This window comes from Xenia sp. Carnegie-2017, unplaced genomic scaffold (genome assembly GCF_021976095.1).
Source record: "Xenia sp. Carnegie-2017 unplaced genomic scaffold, XeniaSp_v1 HiC_scaffold_18, whole genome shotgun sequence".
Taxonomy (NCBI): domain Eukaryota; kingdom Metazoa; phylum Cnidaria; class Anthozoa; order Malacalcyonacea; family Xeniidae; genus Xenia; species Xenia sp. Carnegie-2017.
The window spans coordinates 535,515-556,231 of NW_025813480.1; the positions used below are offsets into that span (position 1 = coordinate 535,515).

Here is a 20,717-nt window from a genome sequence, read left to right on the forward strand (position 1 = left end):
TTAAAAAAAAAATGATTGTAACTTTTTTATTATAATTACACTATACCCATTTTTCAATTTTGGTGTGAATTTGAAGTGTTTGAAGATATAGTAAGTAATATAGGAAAAGAAAATGTAGAAGTCCCATTTGTCAATGAAAGGGACGAAGATATATATATTGATGAAAACTTTGTCACGACAGTTTGGGAGTATTTTCTTAAAAACTCATTGATTCCTGAACGAGGTAAACATTTTGTTTAAATGTGATGAAAAGATTTGAAATACGTTCTCAAATATTTATTTTTCTAAAGTTCTAGGCAAACCTGATTTAAAAATTACCGAACTTCGTGTTTCATATAAAGATTTTGAAGAAGAAGAAAAAGAAAAGTGATGGTTGTCATAGTATTTTACAAGAACGATTATGAAAAAATACGTTTTACATTGGATGAAGTTGTATTCTCGCTATTTATCAGAGTATTCATGATGCATCCCGATTTCAATGATTATACAATTGATGAACTTTATGTTATGAAAGAGTTTGTTGAAAAGTTTTGGGACTTATGTATTAGACATGGATATGTAAGCAAAGATATTGATGTAATTCCTGATAAAATGACAACAACATAATTTTACTTTTTAAATATATTTTTATAACTACAACATATTTGAGTATTTTTCTTCTCATTTTTACATTTTCTTGCGTACACTTTTTTAATTCTTGGAAAAAACATTTTAGATAAACTTAACAATTTTTTATCATTATCTAAAGTCGAATTATGATTAATTACATTTAAAATATTCATTTTTAAACATTTTTGTAACAAAAAAAACAAACACCAAACCCCACAAGTAGTTGTATTAATATTTTGACGTCTTTTATAAGAAAATATTTCAAAATTTAATTTTTTATCAGTTGCAAATTTTTCCATCTTTTATTTTTATAATGTTCTGGAGTTAATCCAAAACTATCAAAAAAATATAAATTTTTCCCATTTTTCCACGCTGCTACCCAATGTTGACCTGGTTTATCACTAGTATCTGTATTCCATATCCATCCACCTTCTTTAAAATCTATTTTAGGGTAATAATCAGCTGGAAAAACACCTTTGAATTTTTTTTTTATAATTTTATTATTACCACCCAAATTTATTAAATTATCAGTTGTTAAAACTTTTCTAACATACATTTTATATCCATTTTTATACATCAAATGTTTTTCTCAATGTTTTCGAGAAAAATTAGAAAAACGATGGGGTGTAGAACTCCTAAATTTAAAGACGGTTCAGGAGTTAATAATGGTGGTATACGTGTAGATGACGATGTTGAAGCAGGAGAAGTAGAAGAAGATAATAAAAAGGTAATCGTGAACTTCGTCTTCTAGTATTGCTTGCATCAGAATTTATATACATCTCCTTAATTTTATTATTTTAATATATGAAACTGGCATTCCTTTTCTTTTTAACTCAGGTAAAATAGATCTTAATTCATGTTCTTTGAGATTTAATGTTTTCTATTAGATATTAAATCATTTACTAAATCAAAGTAGGTAAAATTAAATTTCTTCCCATTTATTTTAAGTCTTTTTGTTTATGCCCTGATTATTAAAAATCTTGAAATTAAATTGTGATGTTGTGCTTTTGAACCCCTTATTATTGGTGTTTTAAAGGGAGTACCCCACCATCTATATTTAGAGTATCACCATCATCCATTATATCATCTGTATCTACAGCGTCCTGTTTTCAGCTCGTCTTAAATCACTCGCTTTATTCAAAAATTAATTAAATTTCCTTTTCTTTTTTTTTCTTTTTTAATATATTATATGCTTTTATTACTTCATGTCTTTTTGTATTGTTAGTTATCCCATTAATTAAATCATCTTCCTCACGTCTTCTTTAATTCTGCTAATAATTTATTTATTTGACTTGTGTCAACAAGACCAAAATTCTCAACACTATCATTTACCATTATTTTTAATTATGTTATAAGCATCTTCTAATAAGTACCCTGTTTGAACATCTTCACATAATAAATGTTTTATGTCGTCACTATGTTTTTGTCTTAAACTTCTTAATAACATTTTTTATGATATGGATTTATTTCTTCATGCAAAATTATTTTATCATTTAAAATATTTTTAAAATAAAAATCAAATTTTAAATATATTCTTATTTTTAATTAATTTTATTCTATTTTCTACTCTAGAATTAATAAATAATTTCAAACTTGGAATAATGTTATTTTTTTTTTTGTTTTGAAAATTCGACTAATTTGACAATTGCTTTTAAAACCTCTTCATTTAAAATATTTTCTTCATCATCATCATCATCATCATCATCATTATCATCGTTATCATCATCAAATTCATATTCATCATCATCATCATCAGAATCAAATTTTTCTTCATCAAATTTATTTTTTTCTTTAATTAAATTCTCTTTCGTCTTTAACAATTTTTCCGCATTTTCTTTATTATCTTCATTTTCCATATCATATTTTCCCCATTCATTTACATTTTCTTTATCATCCATTATAAATAAGTAGGGTTTATTACTGGATCAACGTGTATAATTTGTTTTTTTAATGGAAAATCAATATCAATTACTTTTAAAGTTTTTCTTTTTAAATTTTTTTTTTCTCTTTAATTTATATAATTTTTTGTTCTTCTCATGTTGAATACACAACAATAATAACAAAATTAAAATCGATATTCAAAATATATAGGATTTTATATCCATAATTCATTTGATTTCTAAATTCTCCAAAAATATCATCGTATGTGCTTCAGTTAATGCTTTTTAAATTAATATCAAATCCGAAATCCCCTGTATTCTGACCCGATAAAACTTCGGTGAAACTATCTTGATTAGGAGATAAATCAAACCCGATAATTCCACATTCAGACTTAAATCGTGCGTAATCAAAATTCATTTTTCATTTTTTATTTAAAATTTTCTTTAAATTCCAATATGCTTCTTTTCGACCGTAATACTCATGTGTTACTGCACGGTTAGTACGTGCACAACAATAACGGAAATTCAATAAATTATATAAGTGACAATTGAGTTGATGTGATCCATTAAATCTTGTTGTTTTTGAAAACTATAAAACTCTTGATGGTAAACCCCAGTGAATACATCATAACAGTTGATTGCTTGGGATCCAATAGGAAGAGTTTTGTAACAACTCTCATATTATTTACAAAATAATGACACTCTTTATTTTTTGTATCAGTTTATTATTTATGGCTTTACTCAATTGTTCATTTGGTTTAAACATTCTAGTATTTATCTTAAAATCTTTAAGATGAATATCATAATTTTGAGGATTAGCACCATCTAACCCCATCAAATAATTTGTTTTATCTGCTCTTGCAAATTGAAATTTCAAATCACTAGCTGTTGTAATCCATGTTGTTTTACCATAACCATTTATCAAAGTCATATCAAGTTGGTCTATAATTTTGCATGTCTTATTATTTATAAGCTTTACTCGTGCATTTTTCCCATTTATATCAGCTCGATCATTATTAGCCGTATTATCCGCAATATTATTTACTACATCCATTTTTCCACTCCCATCCAATATATCTAGATTTACAGCACCTAAATCGCCACGTGCTTCGTATGGTGTATATAAAATATTTTTTAAATACGAAATTCTATTATACTGATTAGTAATGTTATTTACTAAAACATCATTAATATATAAATTTATATTACACCACATGTTAGTTAGAGGTCTTGGATAAACGCATATGTTTAAATCATTAAATAAAGTCCCACCAGCCATTAATTTTATTCTACCACTCATATCGAAGTCATCAGTTCTCAGCAATCCATATTCGGATTTTGACATTATACATTCGAATTTTTTTGCATAAGGTTCGTCAGGTTCGGGATTTAAATAAATAGGTCTAAATTCTAAAAATGTGTTATTTCGAGGAACTGGTTGAAATAAATTTAAATTACTGCTTACAACATGATCATTTTTATCAATTTCATTTTCACTAACGCTTGCCATTTTTTTATTATTTTTGTTAGTTAGAACTTCACACTACCAACAAAAGATATAAAATGAAATGATAATTTTTTTAATAGCTTATAAATATGTATATTTACAAGAAATTTAATTTATTTCTGCAAAAAATTCAATAAATCATCATCAATTCTCTTTCTTTTCTCTTTGGAAAATCTTTTTATTTTCCTTTTCTTTCTCTTTACAGTATATTCTGATAATTGTTTTTTTAATAAATTATTAAGTGCCACATCAGTTAAACCCGTAGGTGGACAAATTCCTTTTTTTTCAGTGATAGAACTAGATTTATATTTTATATAATTAAAATGTGGACTACAATATTTCATTCCATTACCCTCTAATACATTTTCATAATATTTATACAGATCATTTTTTTTTCTTCATTCATTTTTTTCTTCAAATTTTAAGTCCAGAAATATATCTAGTTCTTCGTCAGTGATGTAGTTATCTGAATCATCGTACTCCAATTCAAATAATATATATTTTGAAAATAGAATCGAAGGAGCTTTTTCATATTCCATTATTTGCATTGATTGCAAATTAAAATTAGCAACAGCATCTAATTTGGCTAATCCTCCATTTAAATATAAAAAAAATTTTTTATGCATTAATAAAAAATTTAATATTATTCGGTTCGTTATTAATATTTTTATACTATCTGGTATACAATTTTTCACATTAGTTAAATCACCAAGATCTGGTATTTTTTGTACATTTTCACTTGTATTAGTAAAAAAATCATATGGAATAACTGAATAAATATTTAATTTAAATCCTCCTTTTTTGAAATTTTTTGGTTTTAAACTCTTTATTCGATATAAAATTTTATTATTTTTACTAATTCCTGATAAATTAAATGGATATAATATATCTATATCTTGCCAAAAAATTTCGAGAAAAGCATGATTATGATTAGGTATTTTAATAGGTCGTAACTTAATTTCCATTTTTCAATCAATTTGGCATTCCAACGTTATATTTCCAGAATCAAACGGTATATAGTTGCCTTGATGATCCAACACTTTTATAGTTAAATCTTTAATAAATGAAGAAATTAATTGTTTTTATAATTGGAGGTTGTACACAAACAAGTCGTCTCCACTTTCATCTGCATAATGTAAAGGGACAATACATAACAATTCACTTCTTGAATCACCAACAATTTCACTATCAATTTTATCACAATATATAAACATTTTATTTAACCCAATTGTCTCATCAGGAAGATATGGACAATGAAATATTTTAATTTTTTTTAAAAATTTACGTTCGCTAGAATCAAATCCAGAATCAAATGTATATTTTATTTCTTCTTTATCCAACCCCAACATAAAACTTAATTTTTTTGAAAAAGTCAATTTAAATTCCAAGGTATTATTTCCTGTAGCATAATCAATATATTCTATTTTGTTCATTACGGGTTGTGTCCAAATATAATTTTAAAATCATATTTTTACCATTTTGATATAAGATTCTTTTCCCTGACCATAGTAACAAGTATATTCATTTGTTAAAATTATATTATTTTTTCCATTTTATTATTAAAAAACATTAAAATCGTTTAAATAATCATTTAAAAGCGCTAAAATTTTTTATTGTTATATATTCCAGATGGTATTTTAATTCTTGGTAAATTAAACTTCAAAATTGGATATAAACTTTTATCTATATTTTAGTGGTATCATCCGTTTGAATAAAGTATTTTGAAAATTTTAATTCCAGATCACACCAGCATTCATCTTCATTAATATTTTTTGCTGTTTTTGGATAAAAAACATTTAACACAGATATGTATTTTTTATTATTTATTGCATCAATTTGACCTGGTAATGTTGTGGTAAAATGATTAATATAATTTTTTTCACCATTTTATTATTAACATTACTAATTAATGTAATATTTTTCATTTTTTAAACCTTTTTTAATTCTTCACGATAAAACTTCCCTTGAATTTCCTCACCACTGTTATCACAAAGCTTATAAGTAACAGGATCCGTCAACAAAACTTTATTTATATAAAAAATCTCATTAACCCACTGTCTTAAACTTTCCTTTTCAAAAATATTATTTTAATTCTTGAAATTTGCACTTTATCATTTTTTTAATATATTTAAATTTTTATCCCTTTTTGTTTAAAATATTAGACAGTCTTTTGATATAATTTATTTTTTTCCACCTAAATAGACATCATATGGTGAAAGATTATCGGAAAGTAATCCACGATGAGGAGATTCGTTATATCTTTCAACAATTAAATGTAAGTATTTTTTATAATTAAAATTTTTTTTTTCGCTTCTCGTTTGCAACAAGTCAATAGTTCTTCTAATCATCTGTTTTATTGTTCGTATAAATCTTTCAGCATGAGTAGCTTTAATTTCACGATTATATGTATTATAAATTGTAAAATTATATTTTTTTGATAATTCTTTTCGAAGCCCTTGAAATTCACTTCCCTCGTCCGATACTATTTTTTTAGGAAATTCATTTTCTTTCAATAAAATATCTTCAAATTTTTTCATAACATTTTTACTAGATTTATTTTGTAATAAACGAACAAATGCATATCTTGAATAAACATCGACTACACATAACAAATATCGCAAATTATCATTATATCTTGCCAAATCTTTCATTTCAGCTAAATCAATACTCCACAAATCATTTTTTTTCCATATATTTATATTTAATCGATTATATTTTTTCTTTTTCTTTTGATACAAATTATATATATTTTGTTCATTATCTTCTAAATGTTCACCTTTTAATAATCTTGCGGCTTTTTTTATAAAATCGTCATTAATTAAATTAGTCTTCTTCTTCGTTCTCCTCATCATCATTTACAATCGTTGGAAGAGGATGGTGATAATCAAGCACTGAAAGAAAAATGTCATTATATATTCTTTCGATTTCATCATTTCGATATTTTTTATAAATTTCTACAAAATCATATTTCTTTTCCATTTTTTCCTCTAAAATTTCATTCATAATTTCACTATGATAAACAACGCAATCATATATTGAAATATCCAATTTATTAGAAAAGTCTTTCAACATATAAATAGCTTTAATTACATTATCAATTTCAATGTCATTACCATTTTCAATATCATTTCCATTTTCATTCATTTTTTTTTTCTTGGTACAGTTTTGTCTTTTCTTTTTTTTCTTTAACTTCCTTTACTTTGTTGTTTTTTTCTTCTTCACTTTTAATAAATCACGACAAGATGCAACAAATTCTCGCAATTTTGTGATATAGTTTTTAAGTCATCATCTTTTCTGAAATACACTTTCTAAAACTCATCCGTCCAATCAATCATTGAAATATCATTTAGATCACTTGGTTTGAAACATTCATCCCACTCATTATTATCATCATCAACACAAATAGTTACACTTTCATCAACAGCACGAGATGATTTTTGTGTTTTTAAAATTAGTTTTCCTGATTCACGTTCCAAAATAACACGTTTTCGTTAGATGAAAACAAAACTTCATACAAATCTTCACCTTCATCTTTATTAGCAATTTTATTCAACACGTTTGCTAATTTTTCACATGCTTGCAAATTCATTTGCAATTCGTCTTACAACACAACCCATCATTGTATGGAGAGTAAACAGATTTTGAAAAAACATAACTTACTAAAACGATTAAAACTGCATACTTTATTTCCAAGGATTGCTTTTCCATTAGTATAACTTTGTAAAACTGTTACCAAATCTCTAAAAGTTTTTATAAATGGTAAACTCTTGAGCCATTTGTTTTATCTTTTCCTTAAAAACTTATATCGATGTGTTGTTTGAAAGTATATGAAATCAAATGATACAAAACATGAAAAATAAGATGAATATATACCCTACAAAAATCGACAATTTTTATTTTTACAAAAATCAACAAATTTTTTACAAAATTATCAACAAATGTTTTTCATTAATCCCATTCCATTTTGTTATATTAATATATGGTCCCTTAAAAAATATAATTTTTACCAATATTTTTTCTATATATTTTGTTCATTTATATAAATATTATTATAGTCTCTAAGATATGATTTATATTTTAAAATAAAATTATAAATTTTTTTTTGATCAGTAATTTTCAACTCGTTATTCTTTAATAAAAAGTCAAATATATAATTTTTAGAAAAAATTTTTTTAAAAAATTTTTCGTCGAATTGAAACAAATAAATTCCATTAAAATAACAATGAATTAAATTATTCCCATTCATCATCACCACCAATACAGATAGTTCCTTCTTCTAACAAATACGTATTTTTCATAAATTTCTGTATCTCCAGAATTTTCTTTTCTTGGTATTTTATCTTTTTCATAAATCCCTCTTCAATAATATAACAGTGATAACAAATATACCACGAAAAAATTAATGAAAAAAATAATAATGTCACAAGAAACGTTATAATCATTTCATCTACGAGGACTTCCATCAAATAAAATCTTTAATTCCTTGATGTTTTCTTCCATTATGGATATAATGAAGTAAAGTCAATATATTTAACCTTTTCATTTTCCTTCACTTCAGCCATTTCTCCATTCTTATTGTTCTTATTGCTCTTTATATAAACGCACAAACAAAAAAAATAATAAAAATAATAAAAAGGGTTGACAAAAAAAAATTAAAAATTAACATCAACAGCATCATCATCATCATCATGTACGTTCAAATAAAGTCTTTAATTCCGTGATATTTTCTTCCAAAATCTTTAACCTGCTATTAAAAAATTCTACTTTCATAGAATGTATTTCGTTCAATTTAAGAAAAATACAACCAGTTATAAGTAAAAGACAAATGTAGGAATCATCCATTTTTCTTATTGTTCTTATTGTTCTTACTGCTCTTTATATAAACAGCCAAACATAAATTAAAATAATAAAAATAATACATAATATAAACAATAAACAATTATAAATAGCATCACTATCATCATGATTATTTTCCATTTTCATACAATAATTTTTTTCTTTCTTCTTCTATCAATTTAACTCTATAATTTTATTTTCTTTTTCTTTTATAATAATATCTTGCTCTTTTATGATAATATCTTGCTCTTTAATCTTGTGGTTAAGAGTTTCAATCTCTACATTCAATTTTTCAACATCTAATTTTAAAGCAGTCACTTCTTGAGATTTTTGTATACCAAAAAATAAAATATAATCCCCATAAAATTGTTGTTTATTCACATTCATCATCAATTTCAAATAAAAAATTATAATAAAATTTTCTTCTTAATACAGTTATGAGTATATATATGTATTAATCAACTACTAGGACATCGTCTTTGTCTTCAAGTTTTTTTAGCAATTTTTTATTTATATCAATTAATTCATTTTTTTTTTCACATAAAGATTTAATTACTATTTTCATTTCTTCAATAGTTAGAAATAATGTTTCTTGTCTTTCCACAAAATCTTTATTCTTTTCTTCAGCAATTCGAAGTCTTTCTTCTAAATCCTTTATCTTTTGTTCTGCAATATTTTTTTCCAACACGTAATTTGTGATTTGAACTTGATTACTATAATTTTCGAGCGATATTTCAGCTATAATTTTTATCTTTTCTCTTTCTTTAACAGCTTCAAAATATTCGTCAAAAAAGTATTGATTAGTCTCACGAGATAAATCAAAATATCTATTCATATACCGCACAAAACTCTCACCATTATCCATATTTAAAATAGTTTTATCTTCTCTAATAATTCCTTCACTGTATTTAAACCATGTCTTTTTTGTTTACAAATCCATGCATTCTCTTTATATACACCACTATCGTCTATAGATTGCATACATATTTTAAAATAATCATATTGTTCATCATTTTTATGGTAAATTCTATAAAAATATTCGTTAGTTAAAACACTGTCTACAAGTACAAAGTTCTCATCCATTTTTGTTCATGTCTTCATTTGTTCGTTGATCTTTATACGTGGAATCAGAAAAACCAAAAGGTAGATAAATTTGATTTTTTTCATTTTTCTTGAGTGTATTCACATACATTTGAGAATAACTTCCAACAATATTAGAGAATTTTAAATCCTCTCCATGCCATTTTTTTAAATCATTATATAAATCAGAAGAAACTAACAAAGCGTTTAACAAATCGATATAACCATGAATTAATGAACATAAAGTAAATTCATTTTCTAACATCACTTTTTTTAAAAAATTTTTTCTCTCTCTTTCTTCTTCATCGTAAGCTTTATTTATTCTTTCCAAAGTTTCAGGAGGTATAGATGCCATTGATATCTTTATATGATTGAATAGTAAATTTCACAACAAATGTTTATAACAGCAACCAACCAAATAAATAAATACTTCGTTATCTACGTTTTTCTTTAAAAACAAATCGTGTTCATTTTCTTCATATTTATTCAAGTCAAGAACCAGCTCTTCGTTTTTTTCTTCATTATACCATGGTGTATTTCTTAAATCATTGTACAATTGTTCATTCTTCAAAATATATCTAATAATTCGAATATAATCATGAATAGAAGAAACCAATTTCTCATTACAAACAAGCATATCTTTTAGAAAATCTTTCTTTTTTTTTTCAGGTATTTTTTCCCATTCAGAAAGATATGTTTGTGCTCTTTTTAAATTTTGTTCCATATTATATCAATAGAGTTAAGAGAACACACTTAAAATAAAAATGGGTAAAATTTATGAGTTTTTAACTGAATTTAACTGTAGTAAATGTATATATATATATACTTTTTACCAAATAATTATAAATATATAAGTGAATTATCTTTTAATGAATTTATTATTACCCATATAAATCATATTGAATACGAAAAAAATAAATAAAAAAAAATTCAAAAAAGAATTTAAAAAATGGAAAAAAGAAAAAAACACTTTATATTATTACAAAACTATATAAAACCTGTAGTGTAAAATTTTAAAATCTAAAATAGATATGGCATATGAACACATCTATAAACTATACAACAAATTACATTATAAATACTGTTTTTCTTGTACGTCGTGTCGAAATCATAAAATTAAGTTAAGTTGGTTTGGTCATACACCATTATCAAATGAAGATGCTATCAAGTATCATGCAGAATTTTGTTGTAAAGAAAATGAAGAATTAAAGAAAAAAGTTGAAGAAGAAATTAAATATATCGAAGAAGAAAAATAAAAAAGGAAAAAAAATAAAAGAGTATACAAGAAAGAACTTAAAGAAATAAAAATGAAAAATTCCCTATTTAAAACCTCATGTAAATTTTTTTAAGAAATAGAAAACATAGATAGTTTTGCTAATAGTATTGTATTAGTATTCATTACTAATAGACAGGTTATAAAAAACTTAAGTAAAAAAAATGTCTATTGCTAACATAAATGCAATATATAGAGATCTATTTTATAATTATTGCTTTTCTTGTAAAACGTGTCAAAAATATAAAATTCATCATAATTTATACTCATTTCCAAGTCAATTACAACGTATTCATTTTCATGCTGACAATTGTTGCAGAGAAAACAAAGAAGAAAAAGAATATTTTGCAAAGAAACTAGAAATAGTTAATGAAAATATAAAGAAACTAAATTCTAATAGAGAAATAAGTAAAATAACTATACCCTATGATCACATCTTTAAGCTCTACATCAAATTACATTATAAATATGGTTTTAATTGTTCATTTTGTCAAACTCATAATATTAAATTATTGTGTTATGGACGTGCGCCATTAACAACTGAAGATTCTATCAAGCATCACGCAGAGTTTTGTTGTGAAGGAAACGAAAAATTAAAGAAAAAAATTGAAAAAAATTGAATTTATCGAAAAAGAAAAAGAAAGAAGGAAAAAAAATAAAAAAGCATACAAGAAAGAAATAGAAATTAAAAAAAACATGATAGTTTATTGTAACCCCATTAAATTGTAAACTTTATTCATTTTCATACTAACATTTAGTGGAGAATAGCTGATTTATTATGGAAAAAATGGATGAAAATAAAAATAATATTGCAAATGAAAGATATAGAAAATTATTTTACAAATATTGTTTTTATTGTAAAGAATGTCAAAGATATCAAATGGAGGCTTTATATAGTGCTTCATTACCAAAAAATCCGACACATTGTGTTTTTCATCATTTGTATGTTTGCTGTAAAGAAAAAGAAGAAATAAAAAAAATTGAGGAAGAAATTAGTTTTATTGAAGAAGAAAGGAAAGAAAAAACTTAAATGTCGTATAAAACATACCATACAAGCAAAATCAATACAGAATACAGAAAATTGTTTTATAAATATTGTTATTATTGCAAAATATGTTTTCATCACGAAATTTATTTGAGTTTGAAAAATTTACCAACACCAACTGGAGCAGAAAGTATTGATTATCATGCAAACGTTTGCTGTAAAGACAAAAAAGAATTAAAAAGAAAAATTGAAGAAGAAAAAAAAAGAGGGAAAATAAAAGATATATTAAGAAAGAACTTAAAGAAATAAAAAGAAAGAAAAACACATTATTCTATTTTTCTTTTTTGTAAGAAATTTTAATTTTTTTGAATGGAGAATAAAAGTGATAATTTTCTTCAAAATAAAAGTGATAATTTTCTTGAAAATGAAAGACAAAAAAAATTATTTTATAAATATTGTTTTTATTGTAAAAAATGTCAAAGATATCTAAAGCTTTTAAATAACGCATCATTACCAGTATACCCGTCAGATTGTATTTTTTATCATACATATACTTGCTGTAAAGAAAAGAAAGAATTACAAAAAAAAATTGAAAAAGAAGTTAATTTTACTCATAAAGAAAGAAATTATACAAAGGTAAGATATGAAATTAAAAAACTCAATGAGAATATATTCATTTTTAATCCAACTTTGTTGTGTTACAGAAAGAAAATACAAAAAAGGAAAAAATGAATGAAGCTATGATATAAAACAAGACTACAAATATCTTTATTTATAAAAACAACAAACATGTTAGTGCAAAAAGAAATTAAAGAAATAAAAGATATGATTACAAAATTTGAGGAAGAAAATGTTAAAATACATTTGAAATTACTTGATAAAATTAATATGATAGAAAAAAATAAAAATAATGATGAAAATAATAAAACTACACCTACTGGGTTATTTGGAAAATGTAATTTTCTTAGTAAAAAAGAAAAACCAGAAGCATTTGGTGATGGTAAAAAAACATTTGATTTACCTAGTAAAGAGGAAAGTCTATTAACATTCGATGGATCTTGTCAATCAAAATTTGGTAGTGTCCCCTTCGGTTCATGGCCTCATGGTCGACCCAGTGGTTTATTTTAAAAAACTTTTCTTAAATATAACATTTTAAATTGTAAAAACATGTAATAAATTGTTTTTTCTTGATTAAAATTGTTTTGCAATTTTTTACATTTTTTTCATTTTTTTACATTTTTAAATTTATTTTTTTCAATTTCTTTCAACTTTTTTCAATTTTTTACAATAAATTTCATTTTTTTACAATTTTCTCTATATTTATACTTTTTTATATATCTTTTTGTATCATAAATATTCAGTCGCTCAAAGAGAGAAGATGTCTTTCAAACGTAGAATTAATTCAATTATTCAAGATCTGAAAATTTTTGAAATATGATGGTCAAAACATCTTTTAATAAGTCTTCCATATTGGATTTCTTTTTCTGTCTTCATAAAGCAACAACGTCTTTGGTTCAACCTGTTAATATTGGTGTTTGTGATTAATTTTATCTCAAGTTTTTTGGTAAGCATATTTTAATATTTAATATTTATTAACATTATGACACTTACTTGTTTATCATCATTTTTAGAAAAATTTAATTTGAATGAAGAATTTGTGAAAAGGTTGATTCCTTTTATCGTTTCTTTAATGTGAATGAAGCATTGAAGCGTGACAATTTGTATCATCAATAAATTGGACTTTGACTTTCCATATTAATCATTTTTAAAAATTGGACTTTGGACTTTATCAATGTAATTATTTTATATTGTATTTGAAATATATCTTTTTTATAAAATCTTCTTGTTTTATATATATATATATATATTACTCTTATCCACTATTCTAATATATATATGTATATTATCACAGGCTCACCCTTCTCTATTTTGTTTTACTACCGCTGACTTCAAAAATGATCTAATTACATTCATTTTATAATAAAAATACTTGAGCCTGCGATGATATATATATATATATTAGTTAACTACTATGACGCTTGCTATATAATAATGATACTTAAATTATTTTGCACTTCCTTCTCACATGTAGAAACTTAAGTATGACTGTTTAAGTTATTTGTAGCTTTTAAATATACACGGTGTTAAAATTGAATTGAAAATTGAAGTGTAATTTCTACTTTGATCCACTGTCTTGTACTTCTTTTTTAACGTTTGAACCAAACTTGTTATGTGTAAACCTAATCATGTTGTTTTGTCGTTGATTTATATATAATGCAGAGAAGCAACGAAGACTTCGTACAGGTATTATCTTTGGTATTATCTTGCAGCATACTGATAATAATATGGTTGTTTAGGGTTGCTATTTCATTTCCAATGTTGAATCATGAATGATCATATTTCTGGTCTTATGAGATATATTAAAACTAAAGTATGCGTACTGTAACTTTAGTTGATAATGATGTGGCTGCATGTGCCGCTGTGGATTTAGCAGGAATTTGCATAGATTCTTTCCATCTCGGTTATGACGCGCTATATAAAGCCTAATGTGAATGTTCAATGTATTGGTAGTTAGTTGTTTTTCATAGGCTGCAATTGGTGTATTCTTTGGTTGGTGAAACTCTCCTTTACAAAAGATTGCTCTTTTCCAATTTTCATTTTTTTTAACACAGTCTTTGCTGGTAATTTAAATTATTGCAATAAACTGGGTTCTAATGTCCATTATAAGATTTTATTTCCCGCCTGGAAAATCTATTGTTTTTGTTTTTTCATGATGTTTGTATCAGGATAAGACAGATTGCATTGAAATTCATCCACCATTCTTCTACCTCCTCCAACGTTTTTGATTTTAGCACTTGGCTTGACCTTTCATTTGTGAATGTTGAAATAAGTTTGTTTGTTTTAAGATAATTACAGTTTTATATAACGATGACTGTGAATTAGTCGAACTGTCAGGTGTAATATTGTTTTTATTGTTTATTTTTTCATAATGTAGAACTGACGATAATTCAAAATCTGCTTGAAGGTTGGTTTAATCCTGTATGTAGTATAAAAATAATAAAAGTTTATGGTTATTGACTTAATTGCAATAATAACTCTTACAAAGTATAAGTTTGTATTAAGTTTTTATTAAACTACACTTTTCACTATTGTAGATGTTTAAACAGACGCAATATAAAGTACTTTGCAGCTTTTGGTTATTCGATGAAAACAACAATGCTCACAACACTTTCTTTTTCTGTGTTAACAGAAGACATTTCAATAATTATTTTCGATGGTCATAATTTGCTTATCTTAAAAACTATAGCAACATAGTAAAAATCGGTAACAAACCTGTAGTTCGCTACAGATTTTCACCCGATTTTTCGAGTCCGGCGACTTTCCATGCATGAAAGGAGCACGTAATTTGGCTTCAGTGTAGGTCCGACAAATCGTTGTGTGTAAACGTACCTTTAGAAACTACGTCATGTGCTTTACCAAATATACAAACAAACATTGATTTTTAAGTACCAAGTTTGAACAAATACAAAACAATTGTGCGTCAAAGCAAACAAATATATAATGGACTAAAAACGCAATGTTAATAAAAAGATGATGAGCATCTGACAACTTCAGTGCCATTTGCGACTTCTCCAGGGGCTAGAGTGTGGTTACAAGTATCTCTAAGGGTTTCGATGAAAAATAGAATAATAAAGTTGTCAATGTTAAATTTTTGAAAAAAATTCTTATTGTGTTACTAATAATAATAAACTCTAGTCGCAACTGTAATACTTTTCTTATAATTCACAGCCAATTAACGTTACCAGGATTAGAATAGTTAAATTTCAATTTTTTGCGATTTTTATTGCAGTCTGGTTGCAATGGTTACTGTTATGTTCATTATGTTAATAGTATTTATTGTTCTTTTTACTACAGAGACATACACTTATTCAAGCCAACTTGAAATTGCTGAGAAAACGCACGACGAAATACTCAATCTGAAAATTCTAGCCCTGACCAATGAATATCACAGTTATGGTAAGACACTATTTAAAGTATAAAGCCGATTGTTTGCAATAAGAATGTTAGGTATCGAATCCAAATTCCTGTTGATTATCTAAAGTCAAAATGTAGGTCACATTTTCGCAGTTTACATTTAAGCAATGTTAAATATTTGCTCATGATTTTTGTAGCAAATGTACTTTGAAACCACCATTTGTGCTTGCACTTGAAACTAACAGAGCCAGAGGCGTACTGAAATTTTAGACTGATGAAAACTTTTACACCACATTAATATTAGAATTATTGAAATGTCTATTGACTATTTGACTATTTTTTATATTTTGCTAAATGGCATACAATTGTTTTAAGTTGGGAAGTCGCAAAAATGGAATTGCGTTGACAAATCGGTGATGCATCGCGGAAAGTTTGAAATGATGCAAAAACATTGGCTTGAACATCCAGGTGATATTAGAATTAAAGGCGATGTACGTGTGATTTTCAAGGAAAAGTTCTTGATTAGCAAAGGAAGTGGTGGAACCTTGGTTTATCTTGGTTTGGGAAAGGATGGTTATGGAAAAGCTGTAAAACGAATCCTTAAATATAGCTGTATCCATATTGCTCTACGAGAAAAGAATGTTTTGAATGAGCCAAACGCAAAGAAGTCGAAGCATGTTGTAAAGTATTTGAACTTCATAGAAGAGGAAGGAGAAGATTTTGTCTATTTGATATCAGACTTGTGCGAACAAACTTTGACAAGTTTTGTTGAGTCTACTAGTTTAGATAAACTTCACGAAGCCCTTCCCGAAATCCTTAAGCAAATTTTAAATGGATTATCTGATCTTCATAGTGGCCCAAGTTCTATTCTTCATCGGGATTTAAAGCCTTCTAATGTTCTTCAAGACGTGGAAGGTAAATTTATGATAGCTGACTTTGGCATTAGTCGAATATTGAAAAGTGGCGATTACTCAACATATCAAAGCAGTCCTGGTACAGGCAGTTATGGTTGGTCCGCTCCTGAATCCTTGGGTAGTGGACGTTACAAGAAAGAGTCTGATATAATGGTAGATATGTTCGTTAAAAAATATATAGCTATTGCTCAGTTCTGCAAATAACGAATAAACTCAATTTTTTAGCATTTCAGTATTTGCAGTTGATGTTGTGACTATTTATGGGTGTTTTTTTAATATTAGAGTATAGGAATGGTGGCTTATTATGTTGCAACAAAAGGGGAACATGCTTTTGGAACTGAAGAGAATAGATTGAAAAACTTGTTAAATGGAAACCCTGTTGGCTTGAAGAAAATCGATGATGCTCAACTTAAAGATCTTCTTTCATGGATGCTACAGCATGAGCCTAAACTCAGGCGATCAGCCAACGAGGCGTTAAGACATCCTTATCTACGATCCAATGAGGAAAGTTTTGACATGCTGTGTGATGTTGGGAACCAACCGGAGATAAAACAACCAAAATGTCAAAATTCAGATGTTCGTAAGCAGTTGAATCGTCGCACAAAATGGATGAAACGTATCCATGATGAAGTTTTGAAAGATTTAAAAACATTTGAAGTAAACAACAAAAACAGGACTGTAACCTACAAGTCTTCATGGGCAAGTTGTTTAAGATTCATACGTAACGTTGATCAGCACTGGCATGATAAACCTCGTCTACGTCTATCGCCATTTATCAAGGAAGACAACTATAAAGAGTATTTCATTCAACGTTTTCCTGAACTTCCTCTTGTGGTGCACAAAATTATTAGATCAACTGACTGGAAAACAAGACCTAAATTGCAAAAACATTTTACCTGTAAGCTATTCAAATAATACCCCACTTTTACGACTTAGACATGTTAGAGTTTCATGCATGCTAACATACTTCTCTGTCACATTGAACTTTTTTTTCTACTCTTTAAGATGTATGTTTTAAGCATTGTATAAATGTTTCCAACCTTCTCAACGTTAAGTAAAATTATTTTCCCGTTGCAAACGTTTTTAGGAAACATAAATCCTGTGAAAATTGAAGGAAGTCAATGGAAAGAAAAGTGAAGATATTATTGAACACCGTAATCTTGATGGAAAATGAAGTATAACAAACTCTTAACTAATCATGTGCCACTTTCAAATTGTTAATTTGAGCAACGACAAAGAAATTGATTCATAAAGTCATATCAAGGATTACTTGAATGTATAGTCACTGAAGTATGGATTATTAATTAACTTAAATTCGATCTTATATGTATGTAAAGGTCTTAGCTAATGTAGGACGTGAATGCATGAAAAGCAATTAGGGAAATGTTGTATTAATTATAGTCGTAGAGCATCTTGCAAATAAATTTATATAATGGTTAATATTGTTGCAATGAGGTGCCAGGCGGGGGGATTCTCAATATAAATATTAGAACCCAACAAATAATTTTATACATAGTCATAAAACAAAATGTAATGGTTGTTATATACTTCGTCATAAAAGTTGAATATGTTAAGAACATGTATATCTTTCTAGTTCAAGCTGGAGAAAATTATTAAAGCGAGTCGTATAGGGTAGCCGTAAGTATGTTTACAAAAGTTAAGGCGTTTTAAAGAAAATTCTTATTATCCACTGTTATTTGGTTATCACAACATTACCGGACACTAAACATGGTTACTCTGGGTCATCTGATGTCTTCCACATATATTTAGGGATGTATTTCTGGAAAACGATTGGAGAAAGTGTTTTAGGTCGCTCTGTTTTTGATTATATATTTGAAGCTCAAGGAAAGGTAAATGAGTTTGTGTAAATTGTTGTTTGTGCTTGTTTGGTTGAGAAGTTTTAAGTTACTCCAATGAACAGTTGCTATTATAGATTGGTCTCACAAAAGTGCATCTACGCAGATTAAATCAACTATCGTCATTCATTTTAAGGTCACGAAGACATTCCTCCAGTAATTGCAACAGGATTTGGTTATCTGTCATGATCTCTGATTTTTTTCAGTTGTGGAAAATGAAGGTTTGTGTTTGTTTGAAATGAACGATTAATATTGCTTATTAATGTTTATTTTGAACCCATTGCCTCTAATTGAAAGTTATTGATTGCCAGTCTTGATTGCAAGAATACAGCATATATTGCAAGGAAATGTTATCATTCAACGTTTCCAGAAACTGTGTTATTTCCTTTGATTAAACTTAACTTTGTATACATGCAGGCTTTATAAATGTCATCTCCAAGTCTTCGTCTTACTTAAAATGCTGTTACATGTTACATTTTTTATGTTGCATGAGGCATTGTATCATATCTACAGTGATCATTACAAGAAATGTACATTTGTTCTAGATTTGACAACGATTCTAGTGATTATTTCCAAAAATGCTTGTAACTTGTGACTTGTATCGTAAGCGTTTTGTTTTGGAGACTTTCTATATGTGATCTTCCCAGTAGATCTATCTTTTCTCACTGCCTCGTTCTTTGATTTCTGCAAGTCTCGACAATACTCGACCTAAACCATCATAAACAAAATGAAATTTATAGCCGCGTAAATTACCTTTTTGTAATAGCTGTTTACATCATGCGGCATGTAATATGTTTTAATAAGTAATCAAATTTAGGGTTGACTGTCAATCTTACAAAATCGAGCAAAAATTTGACAAAAGAGATACATGATGTGCATGGAATCGAAACATTGAAATCGAGGGAATTTTGGTCGCCACCGTCTATTGAAGCACCCTTTCGGCTTCTTTCAAATATCGAAATACCACATGATGGAAATCAGAATGGTGGAGCATCTCGCGGTACGATAACACTGATATGTCTGAAGGATGGTGTTTACTCCGCCTTGACATGCGCACATGTTGCTTGTGCCACTGAACACCAGCAAACATTTCTTGACGGAGAGCGACTGGTATTAATCAGCAAAGCTGTACAAACCTTGAATAAACACGATGAAAACAAGTATATGTACACACCGTCTAAGAGTGACTGTAAAGCAGAAATTGGATCTTCTCATCGACACACCTTTGCTCAGTTTGATAGTGAAACAGACATCATGTCTATCAATACTGGCAAGCAAGAAGATTTCAAGAAACTTATTGGTGATGAAATGGAAGATGTTGTATTGAATTTGCAAATGAAGAACTTCGAGTCTTTTTCATAGAAAATACACATTTCAGTTTCCCAGGGTTTATTTCACTTTTGGTTTTATATTGAAACGGTGCGCATCAAACTTATTCGTGATATGCGATGTGCTTATTTTCTTTTCCTTTTTATTGAGCTTTTTATACTCAACATTCAAAAATAGGACATTGTTTACATGAAATATGTGATTTGTATTTATACATGACATGAAAAAGGCTTTTTAAATAGATTTTTTGCGAGAATATTTACTTTTCATTTTGACACACTGAGCTATATATGTACTTGCATTGTTTGTGTTTTCGTGACATGAAAATGCTTCTTAAAAAACACATTTTTCTCTTTATTCGATGATTCAAATTTTTGGAAACTTTAATAGTTTGTGTATTTAACCGGGAACTACGATATTTTGGCAGTAGAAACAAGTAGGCATATCTAGAACTTCGTATAACTCAGAAAAAG

The 20,717-nt window shown here is 26.9% G+C and overlaps 3 protein-coding genes across 6 annotated transcripts in view; all 3 read left to right on the top strand.

The window, feature by feature from the left end:
- LOC124437874 (serine/threonine-protein kinase/endoribonuclease IRE2-like) overlaps positions 1 to 20,717 on the top strand; it is a 125,774-nt gene that overhangs the window by 71,915 nt on the left and 33,142 nt on the right. The window lies entirely within an intron of this gene.
- LOC124437947 (serine/threonine-protein kinase/endoribonuclease IRE2-like) lies at positions 16,562 to 17,263 on the top strand. The gene has a single exon (XM_046987907.1). It carries the CDS (start codon positions 16,562 to 16,564, stop codon positions 17,261 to 17,263), a length of 702 nt encoding a protein of 233 aa, XP_046843863.1.
- On the top strand, positions 17,351 to 18,493 carry LOC124437879 (serine/threonine-protein kinase/endoribonuclease IRE1-like). The gene is made up of 2 exons (XM_046987839.1): positions 17,351 to 17,957; positions 18,147 to 18,493. Coding segments are annotated over exons 1-2 (609 nt in total). The 3' UTR covers positions 18,149 to 18,493.

Bases quoted from the DNA above. Each gene is read 5' to 3' on its own strand.
- LOC124437947 (XM_046987907.1), top strand. From the start codon at position 16,562: ATGCATCGCGGAAAGTTTGAAATGATGCAAAAACATTGGCTTGAACAT.
- LOC124437879 (XM_046987839.1), top strand. From the start codon at position 17,351: ATGGTGGCTTATTATGTTGCAACAAAAGGGGAACATGCTTTTGGAACT.